We start from the raw sequence: 11,009 nt of genomic DNA on the forward strand, positions 1-11,009 counted from the left end.
GGTTGTTTACATGACAGGGGTTTGACCATAAAACACTAAACTTGCCTCGGTCGCCAAAGTGCTTGCTCATGAGGAACAAGATGGTTCTAGAAGGCCAGGTCGTTCCCTGCTCTATCAGAAAAGTCCCTTGAGGAAACATTTTGTTATGATCTGGCATAATACAAATAAAAATAAATTTTCCTGAATTGAATTAAGAAGACATCCCTGTACAAAACTGTTCAGGACAAGATCTGAGGAATTAGATCTTGTAGAAGCTTTCCTAATGAATATGTATGTTAGTACAAGAGGCAAAGTGGCATCTAGTTCCATTATAAGAAAAGAGAAGCATGTCTACAGAAGGCATCTCCTAACCTTGGCATTTCACAGCAAAGCACTCTAAATAGGTCAGTTTGTAAGAGGACAGAATGTTTGAGGCATGCAAAAACAAATATGGATATCACTGAAATATCAGACTCCATATTACTCCACCATATATTTTGCAAACAATTTCTAAACTGTTTAAGATTTGGAAAGACCATAAATCTTACTTCAATAATAAAAAAAATACTTCCATTTATTATAGGTTAGGTTTACGGATCAAATGTTTGCATGAGATTAGAAGCGGCAGCAAAGATTCGCCAATGCATCATTTTTAGGATCTGAAAATACCAGAAAGTTCAGTCATTTAATTGTAGATGTAGCTGAATAAATTAAACCCCCTCAAGAAGAAAGGCCAAGGCAGTGTGAGTTCATGGTGCTGTGTGCTACTATAGGACACCATGTGGAGTGTCGGCGGTGCGGCAACACAAGGTATAAAGGCAGCTACCGGAAAAAGCAGTTTAATTTCTTGCGTACCACATGCAACGCATAACTGCTGATGCAGCTGGTTCAGACATTCCTCATTCCTTGCCTGAACTAACCTTTGGTTTTAGACTTTAAAAATACAAGTTCCTAGTGAAGGGCTGTATGCATTCAATAAAGTATCACCACCTCTAGCGTTTGCAATTTATACCTTATGCCATAACCAGTGATGACGCACCAGGGATTTAGATGAATGTAAGTGTAATGTATTGTGCGAATGTTATCCTTTATTAATGACTGTCATGCAAACTATCCCACTCCTCCAAAAAAAACCCAGAAAGCCCAGTACTGCTTCACCAAAAGTATGCCAGATGGATACTGCCACCCAGTGGCCGGTCTAGCACAAGCAAATCAACTGCGTATTTTGAAGGACCAAAACCAATACGGCATTTCTAACGTTCTACAATTAACCTAATCCACAGCAGCAGTTTTAAGGGATTTTGTGTCACAGGTAGATTTCACAGGGCGGCTAAATGCATTGCACTAGGCATCAGCGTATCCAGCATACTGTGGGTTAAACGTAAACTCCTAGATTCTATAAAAGAGGGCAATGAGGACAGACATTTAAAAATCACAACCTACAAGATTTTATTTAATCAGGTGAAAATGTTCAATCGTAAAATGAAAAGAAAAAAAAAAGTCTTACATTTTGTTACATACATAACAGGTTATTCCATCCTGTGACCCAGACACTGACTGTGCCCCCAGAAAATGACATGACAGTTTCCACCAATAGAGCACTGGCTCAAATCCATCAAAATATGCTTTGCACATTACAGTAAAACTTGGCACCTAACGCAAAACTAAACAAAAGTAAAACATGGATACAAGTGTATTTTTTTTGTTTTTACAAAAAAAGGTAAAATTAACTTTTACAAACTGTTTAAATTTACACAATGTATCTTGACAAAACTGAGCATAACTTTCACAGCAAACTGGTTTGCCAGACCCATTCAATGTCAATGCAGGTAAGCTATTACGGGTGGGTGGTGCAGGTTTGCTACAGGAACATTCAGTACCAACATGGAGCACTTGAGCTGAGGGTCATCATACCAATCTGGCGCAGCGCAGGGTGGGTAAGAACTTGGGGGTCTAAATAAAGGGCTAAAATGCCCGTTAACAGTTAAATATATATCAGTGATGCTTTCTGGAATGTCCAAAAGCTCTGAAGTGATGAATCCAGAGTCCATTCAAAAAGTAAAACAGACTACAGAACTAATCATCAAATTTAATCTTCTTTCCCTGGGGTTTGGCTCCAAATCCTCCACCTCCTCTTCCACCTGGAAGAGCAGAATATACATTTACCAGAGTATTTCCAGTGTGTGGGTATTCTTACATTGCAGTTCTCAAACATACCAGAACAAACATTCTCATTAGCATTTATCTGCTTCCTTTACCTCCAAAGCCACCACGGCCGCGTCCACCGCCGCGAGGACCCCCCCTTCCTCGGCCACCACCACGACCGCCGAATCCACCGCGACCACCAAATCCACCGCGGCCGCCTCTGCTAAATCCTCCGCCGCCACCGCCGAAGCCACCACCACCGAAGCCTCCGCCGCCACGGCCTCCGCGGAAGCCACCTTCGCCTTTGGGCCTGGCGTAGTCCAAGGTTACTTTGCTGCCATCGATCTCGCCATCATCCATGGCCTCTTTGGCTGCCTTGCAGTCATCCTCATTATCAAAGTCCACAAAGCCAAAGCTATGGGGTCAGAAAGGAAGGATTAGTTACTAAACAATTAAAGTGGAACTAGAATACACTGGAGGGAATAATAATACGGCTCCACAAACGCACCCTTTTGAAGAGCCGGTGTCTCTGTCAGTGACTATCCTGGCTGCCACAGCTGCCTCGAAAGAATCCTTCAGGGTGTGGTCTGTTGTGTCCTCAGAGAGACCCTTGACAAACAGAGTTTTTGTTGGACCTATTTGGGAGAGAAGCAGCCATTAAAACCAAGGCTTTTGTGGGCCGCTTAGATGCACCGAGCTGAAACTGCACGGGCCAGATCAGGACTTGACTATCTTTGAATCGTCACAGAGTTTCAGGAGGTCACGTTTTCATCACATCTGGCCCCACACCCAATGTTAGAAAATAAAACCATATACTCCTTATTGGCCAATCGGGTTTCTCTAAAAACCTACCAGAATTTCCTCTGCCCCCGTCTCTGCCGCCGCTGTTCTGGCTGAACTCCAGCCTGATCGTCCGGCCCTCGATTTCTGTGTTGTTGAAGTTGTCCAGTGCGTCCTTCGCGTCGTCTGCGCTCTCAAACTCTACAAAAGCAAAACTAAGGAAAGACGCATTCAATTAGGGAAGGGTCAACCAATCACAGAAACACGGGACAATTCTTCATCCAGGCCTGTTGCACAGGCGATATGCGCAGCACTCATGTCAGGAGGGTGAGCAAAACTATCGCTGTGCTTTGGCTCTGCTTCTCGTGCGAATCCAAGTAGAATCACGGGTAAGATTAGAAGGAGCTCATGAGAAGGTGCGGCCGATTTAGAGATCCTCCTCCTGAAACGGACCAAAACACGTACCCTTTAGGTCTGCCATCTCTCTGGGGGATTCTTATGGATACGGACTTCTCGAATGTGGACTGGAGAACCTCCTCTGTTGCATTGAAGGATAGATTGTTTACGACCAGGGTTTTACTGGCTGCTCCAGCCGCCGCTGGAAGAGAAAGGAGGAAGGGGAATAAGAGCCGCAGCACACGCAATGTAGTAATGTGCTCCAATCAGTGCATTACATAAAGGATAGATCTGGCACACTGAATGACAAGATGGGTACCTGGCGTCTTGGCCCCTTTCTGGCTCTTGTCTCCCACATAATCAAGCATGATGGACCTTCCCTGCACGTCAGAACCCTGGGCCTCCTCGAGCATCTTCTCCGCTTCAGGCTCAGATTTGAACTCGACGTAGGCAATGCTGCCACAGAAAAGATTTTGCGTCAGAAACAAGCCTGGCCCATCGTCAGCGAAAAGGCTGGGCAACAATATTGGAAAGAGATTCACGAACCGATGAAAACTGCACAACTTATTTCCTTCAACTTCAAGATACTTTGTCATTATGTGAACATAATAAAATCGGGAGAAGGCCCACAGCTTAACATACTCAAATCAATAACTAAATTCTCTATTTAAAGGAACAATATATATATATATATATTGCTCATGGGTTCCGTTCTTACCCTCTGTTCTGGCCGTTCTGGCCTGGAGGCACCCTGACGTCAACCGCATCTTCAAAGAGTTCCTTCAGGTCCTCAGCCGTCGCAGAGAAGGGAAGGTTTTTTACAAACAGGGTCCGTGCATCTCTCTCTGCATGAACAAGAAGCATTGATGAGGAGGGGCTGCCTTTCAGGATTCAAAAACATTGTGAAGTGCAACAATTTACTGCTCAGGGGGAATGGCGGATCATTTCAACTGCCCTCTGAAACACGAAAGCCAGCAGGAGCAGAGTGCTAGAGTGTAACAGCGATTGAGGATAGAACCGGCAGACAGCATACACACCGGCACCGAAGACATAGCACTGCATTTTCTTTTCCTCCAAACATTACACACATGAGTACGATATGACCACACGTATGCCAAGAAATGGAGGGTTTTGGACTTCGGCATTGATATTGGGAATTTTTTTAGGTCGTCATGCCAACCGACTTGTAACTCACCTTTCTTTCCCTCCTGTGAGCCTTCTTTGCTTCTGGGCATGTCCAACTTCAGCTCCTGACCCATGACCTTCTTGCCATTCAGCTCCATTGCTTTCTGCATGTCCTCCTCCGATGCAAATTCCACGTAGCCAAATCGCCTGTGAAGGTAAGTGACACAAGAAGCATGACATTCCCGTTTCAAAAACATCGCCGCCTGCAACCCGAGCCATCGTCCAAAAATGGGACGCCGCATTTCCACATCAACTTATTCATGCAATTTTCCCCACAAAGATGTCTTGCTTACTTGGAGGCACCTAGCCGGACTTCTGCCACCTCAAGATCGTTCTTTGAGAAGAATTTCTTCAGGGATGCTTTGATTTCATCAAACTCTTTGTTGGCGTTCAAGTTTCCGACAAACAGGCTGAATCCTGATAAACAGGAGGGAACATTTCCATTGAATTTATATCATGTCAAACATAAAATGTATTGCTGAAATCAATCGATGGGTTGGTGCATTTATTCCTACCTTCTTCAGACTTGGCCTTCTTGGCGGGAGGGGTGTCCTTCTTGCCCTCTGCCTTCCTCTTTGTAGGAGCTGGGGCGTCTGGATCAGAATTGGGAATAGAGTCATTGCCGGCGTTGGCAAGTTAACTATATAACAAATTTTCCTTCATCAGAACCCACCATCATCATCATCTTCCTCCTCGTCCTCCTCTTCCTCCTCGTCGTCGTCCTCGTCCTCCTCCGATGACTCCTCCTTGGCGGTCACCATGCCTGCTTTCTTTGCCTTAGCGGCTGCTGGGGCGGGCGTGGTGTCCATTTCCTCTTCAGAGCCTTAAGGTGCAAACATCATTGCATTTATATATATAAATAAACAGAACAGTGAAACAATCAGTTGCTATTAGCAGTTATCAGATCCATATTAAAGTGACATCACACAGAATCAGTATTAAGTCCCTTGTTGATCATCATATTGTGTTCCGACTGCAAAAAAGATAGGAAAGTGATCAGAAGCTAACCATCTTCATCGTCAGACGGCTCTTTGGCAGCCTTTGCAGCTTTTTTAGCTGAAGCAGCCTTCTTGGGTGGAGGGGCCTCTTCTTCCGATTCATCCTCCTCCTCATCGTCGTCGTCATCGGATGGTTCCTTTGCAGGCTGAGCTTTTGCTGCAGACTTGGCGGCAGGTTTAGCAGCAGGCTTAGCTGCAGTTTTTGCTGCCTTCTTGGGTGGAGGGGCTTCTTCCTCAGACTCATCTGAAGATGCGAATCATACGGGTTTCATTTTTAAAAGTACACCGGAATTCATTTTGAGAAAAAGAGCAAAGGCAAAAAACCTCTTCAGACTCCACCAAAAGAATGAAACTGGAAGAGAGTTTGGATAGAACTGATGGAATTGAAAACACTGGCAGTAACAACGTTGCATGCACCATTCCTCTACACTACATACACAGGGAGTTCCATTAAAAGAATAGGATAATTTCATTTAATCCTACGGGGAATTAAATTAAGTACAAATGTCAATTTTACAAGAAAGCTATTCAAGATATTCTGTATGAATTAGGAAGGATGACAAGGACCCTTCCCCATCATCTGCTTCTCCAACCTTTTACTTAGTCCAATCGCTGATATGCTAACTGCGATGTGGCTGCACAATTACTAGTTTAATCTCAATTCAGGCACATCCTGCTGGTGCTCTCATTAGCCGAACACCCCTAAAGGCAAGGAGGGAGCCAGGTCTTAGTCATACTTTTGTCAGGAATGCCAGGCTGCTTAACTTCCTTACCATCTTCATCCTCTTCTTCCTCCTCCTCAGACTCCTCAGCTTTCACGGGGGCTGCCTTGGATTTGGCCGGTGTTGCTTTCGCAGGAGTCTTCTTTGGTGGGGGAGCAGCCTCGTCTGCAAGTCGGTTGATAAAAACATTCTTTATTTGACTTGAACAGGTAGTTTAAGTTGTGCTCATCAGTTCCTAAACACGATCACTTATTGCAAACTAAGGCCACGCCGGCACGGACGCACGCAGCCATCAGCTAGAACCTGGATTAATGATGCGAGCCAAGTTCCCACTGTGAAAGTCCAACTGCCGTTCACACAAACGTAGTAACACGTAATCCTTTTTTGCATTTACTTTCCATTGAACAAAATGACCTACCAGAATCATCGTCATCTTCTTTCGCTGCTTTTTTGGCGGCGGCACCATTTTTAACTGCAGTAGCTTTAGCAGGTGTGGCTTTCTTCACCGCTTTAGGTGGAGGAGTCTGGAATCCAAACCACAAAAACACTCATAAGTTTACATTCCGGATCACCTTACCAGTCCACAGATAATCCAAGTACACCATACCTCCTCTTCCTCATCACTGCTGTCCTCTTCACTGGATTCCTCCACTTCTTTAGGGGGTGGTGGGGCTTTCTTCTTCAGATTAGCTTGCTTGCCTGCTGCCTGTGAGAAATGGGATAAAAGTTTAACTCGAGTTAAAATTAAAATTATTAACCGATATTATTGAGTATCGTTTCAATCGGCTGCGCTGAGAACGAGTCGGGAGGTAATATGGTAGACAAGCCTTCACCTCGTGTGGCACGTCAGAGACCACGTGGGGGGGGGGGGGGGGGTCACTTCCCCGTTTGCGAACAATCGTTCAAACGGACTAAAAATCTAGCCCGAGAGGTCGCTACGTGAAGACTACATAATCTTATTATTAAAGTCGTTGTTTTTACAAAAAAGGTAAAACGATTAATCCGAATAAACACGCGAACGCGCTTCGTCGATAGCTTTAGCTCCGCGAGCTGCATGGCAATCAGTGAGATTAACCAAAGTGAGATATCGTTATAACTATGTATCCATTTAGACTATTTCAATACCGATCAATTCAATAGCGATTACTTATTGATTGTCCATCTTCTGCGACACGCCATTTACTCCTGCCTACATCGAGAACGCGCATGGGCGCCATGATGCCATCTTGAATGTCGTTAGCAGGCCTGAAACACAGCTAGCTAGCTAGCTACCAACATGGCCGAACAACGGAGGAGGAACGCGGCTTGAATAAAAGCGCTGCGACACATACTCACGTCGATCGACCAGATACATATAGAAATTATTTAAACAAAAAAAACCCCGAAGTCACCACTTGAATTACGCAAAAAGGCTTTTTCCTTGTTTTCCTCTCAAACGTAGCGACTTCTGGCCAGAAGGCCTCACGCGTAAATACGCAAACGCGTTCTCTAAAACGGCAATGCGGGTAATTAGACTCACCTTCGCTAGCTTCACCATCGTGCAGCTGTTGTGTGTTTCGACGAAACACCGAAAATCGAACGTTTGGAGACAAGGAAAGAGCTCGCTAGTTCACACACGTGGCTCAGCCGACACCGCTCGGTGGAACGTGGGAAAGGAAAGACAGTACTGTCGAACGCTGCGCGCTTACTCGCCTGCTTCGCGCGCGCTCTCGACGACCCACCCACATGACTGTTTCCACCAATCACGAGTGTAGATTTCTGCGCGCGCCCGTGCCTCGAGAACGCAAGGCAGACATGATTATTTCCTAGTAGGAAAGTCAGTCTGATAATAAATATCCTGTAGGATTAATTTACGAGAATACATTGAAGAGGAAGAAAAAAAATAATTCTGTAAAACATATATTTGGTATCAAGACACGAGCTGCATGCTAAATGTATTGAGATATAGCTCTAAAGTAACTTGAACGTGCAGATATGAGTTGCCCACGAGGCTTGGACAAGGCGTCTCAGCACAACGCGTCGATGTGCCTCATGCAGCTGTTGAAACACGTGGTTTTCAGCGCGTAGCCATTTCGTTTGCAAGCACAGAATCCGTAGAAGTTCTTTTCAGTGCGAAATCTGAAGTACTAATCCTGTTCATTACTTCCATTAAGCTCCACTATAAATAAGAGGAAATGATCATTTATTTCTTATAAATTAGATTAATCACAAAATATCATCCATATATGTTGCTGTATTTGCTGTCCAAAACACAATAGAGGTCTAAAGCAGTCCTATGTCAGCAACAACATATTTAAGATGTACTGGAGCGGATTGTATATATATATATATATATATATAAACTGTATATAATTTCAAATCCACATTGCTTTTATGGAAAAAAAAGAAAAGAAAGAAATTCAGATAATGCAGCTGTAATAAAAGGAGTATTATCTAAATTAGCCCCATCCCATCACTACTTTTAACAGCTGTTATGGAACCTTTGAGCACGTTACAACTCTTCATTGAAAGCATGCAGTTATGTGTGTAGTACTACTGCAGTATTTTAGTCAATGTTTAGCTTTTCTCAGGGGAGGCCAACAGCCCATTTGAGCAATTAACAATCAGCACCACACAGAGGCAGCATTGCATCTTATATGCCTTACTTGATTCACAAAGGAAACCAAGGAATCATGCCATGCCAACCACACAGCACCTTGTCTTTCATCAGTGGAGGTAACCAAAGAAATTAGGATTTTGGTTAAACTTTGTTATTCGGTCTTTTCCTGATTATGTTTCAGCTGTTTTGCTGAAGGGAAATACATTGTGTTTTTTTTATATGTGTTTGGTGGCTTTTGTTTCATCCACACCACTCATCTTATTCACCGTCTTACCACTGTAGTGTCGACAACACAGTGACGGTACATCCACACAGGTACTGCATGTAGTTAGTTGACCCTGTCAATTTTCTAAAACTCACTTTTCAAATAGAAATGTTTTTGACAGTGATTGATGAATAGATCGATAGATAGATAGATTACATTAATATTCCCTTAAGATGTTATAGCAGCTCCGTACTTGGAGTAAAAATACCCTGATACAAGTGGTCAGTTGTCATTCTTAGTATATATAAAATGCCTTATAAATGCATGTTATGACTTGTTATGATTCTTTAAAAGCACAGAAATGTCACATTTTTAAAGGAAAATAGTTAATTAAATGAGACAATTTGTATTTTATGGTGGATGGGTTGAAGACAATACAGTGGTCAGCACACTCACCTCACAGTTCCAGGTTTTCAACATGGAGGGAGACTAAATGTGAATGTGAATACGATTCTCGAGATATAAAAATCAATCTAGTTTAAATTGTTTGGGTTGAATTGCAGCTGCGTATTTAACTCAACATGTGGTTTGGAAGTCCTTTATTGCACGATTTAGTTGCTGTCCTTTTAATGTCTTTCAAACAAACTGTGCTGAATTCACAGAACGCACAATGCCATTCGTTCTCCATTCCTCCCATCTTGTCTGCACGTGTCATTCATTCACTGCTGTCATGAAGGGATGAGTGAATCAAAAAAAGACAGAAAGCCCAGAAGTGAAATAGCTGTGTCCTAGAATTTTAGGTCATCGAAGATATTCATTATTGCAAAGAATTGCACATTAATTTCTGGGCAAGAATCCAAATGGACCAGATTGAGATTTGTACTCAGCTGTAAATTGTTGTTAAAAGCATACAGCAGTAAATCTCGATGTTTCTTAAACTGTCAACAATTTTGCCAATGTTTGCATCGATGCTAACAGAGACAAATACTAAAATATCAGTAGTCAGTAAAGTCAGTAACTGCAGTAGTACGACAAATTCCAAACTTGGCCTCCACTTCTCAGATGCTACGTGGCTCTGACAAAATTAAAGAAACACATTATGGGCCCAAAAGTAGAACTATTACGAAAGTACTTCTCATTTCTGGAGGCATCAATCCTGGGTTATTTTCATGAAGAATATATTTTGGCCTTCGAGCATCCTGGCTGTCAGGTCCCCACTCAGTGCAACTTTCAGACCATGGCTTCTATGAGGGTTTGAGGTCTCGTGTCTTTATGCACTGGCTACTGATGCAATTTAATGGAAGTACAGAATATGGATTGCTGAGGATTACGTCAGCTTTGCGCAGCTCCATTGTGTCGTCCTTGTGTGTGCTTTTGAGCTTGTGAGGAACTTTTGTCCGTTTTTCACAGTCGTGTTCATGTTTTTCAGAATCTTTGCTTTCTTTTTTCTGATCAGTGTTCCTGAAGGAGTGATATCTAGTACAGCTTTTACGTGAGGTGCAGTGTGCATGTAAATATTTCTGCTTTTAATTAACACGTCATCATATGTTTGCTTTTGTTGTTTATTCTAGTCTCTGCCTTTCATTTAATGGGGTTTCTCTTTTAACAAACAGAAATAAGTCCTTTATCAAAATGTGATTGATTTAGAAATAAATCATGGTCAATAAAAACATTAATATTGTAAAAATATTGGATTGATTGGTAAATGATGGAGACAATTGTGCATAGATTTTTTGTCTTCTTCAGTTCTTTGCTTCCCTCTGGTGTCCGAAAAAAATAGTGCTTAATCATCGCAGAACTTTAGATTGCGTAAATCCTCATCTATCCATTTTTCTCTACTGCATATTTTATATACTGTCGATAATTTACTATTATCAGGAATTGTGGTTTACAGCAAACTATGTTCAAGATTCAAACAATAGTTTTGAAGCACCTGCTTCTGCTCATTATTGGGATCATACCTATACACTTGCTATATACAAAACCTTGTTAAATCAGAA

General features: G+C 42.7%; 1 protein-coding gene and 1 non-coding gene across 3 annotated transcripts; both read right to left on the bottom strand.

Moving 5' to 3' along the window:
• Positions 1–1,403: 1,403 nt before the first annotated feature.
• Positions 1,404–7,845, bottom strand: ncl (nucleolin). 2 transcript variants are annotated; one of them, XM_068743150.1, is made up of 16 exons: positions 7,725–7,845; positions 6,813–6,911; positions 6,624–6,729; positions 6,257–6,370; positions 5,494–5,727; positions 5,159–5,308; positions 5,001–5,078; positions 4,779–4,902; positions 4,496–4,632; positions 4,019–4,145; positions 3,620–3,756; positions 3,370–3,502; positions 2,977–3,119; positions 2,633–2,759; positions 2,238–2,539; positions 1,404–2,120 (listed from the first exon to the last, which is right to left on the bottom strand). In XM_068743150.1, the coding sequence occupies exons 1-16, from the start codon at positions 7,740–7,742 to the stop codon at positions 2,056–2,058; spliced, it is 2,094 nt and encodes a 697-aa protein (XP_068599251.1). In that variant the 5' UTR covers positions 7,743–7,845; the 3' UTR covers positions 1,404–2,055. The 2 variants fall into 2 exon arrangements, with proteins under 2 accessions (XP_068599251.1, XP_068599252.1); XM_068743151.1 differs by lacking the exon at positions 5,494–5,727.
• On the bottom strand, positions 4,292–4,428 carry LOC137899918 (small nucleolar RNA SNORA57). Its single transcript, XR_011105663.1, has one exon. It is a non-coding gene; the product is annotated as a small nucleolar RNA SNORA57 (small nucleolar RNA).
• Positions 7,846–11,009: the final 3,164 nt, after the last annotated feature.

The sequence above is a fragment of the Brachionichthys hirsutus genome, chromosome 9 (genome assembly GCF_040956055.1).
Source record: "Brachionichthys hirsutus isolate HB-005 chromosome 9, CSIRO-AGI_Bhir_v1, whole genome shotgun sequence".
Taxonomy (NCBI): Eukaryota; Metazoa; Chordata; class Actinopteri; order Lophiiformes; family Brachionichthyidae; genus Brachionichthys; species Brachionichthys hirsutus.

Bases quoted from the DNA above. Each gene is read 5' to 3' on its own strand.
- ncl (XM_068743150.1), bottom strand. The intron at 5,728-6,256 runs GTAAGGAAGTTA...TCGCATCTTCAG, and splicing joins GGAAGAAGAGGATGAAGATG to ATGAGTCTGAGGAAGAAGCC. The intron at 4,146-4,495 runs GTGAGTTACAAG...TTGTTCATGCAG, and splicing joins CTCACAGGAGGGAAAGAAAG to AGAGAGATGCACGGACCCTG.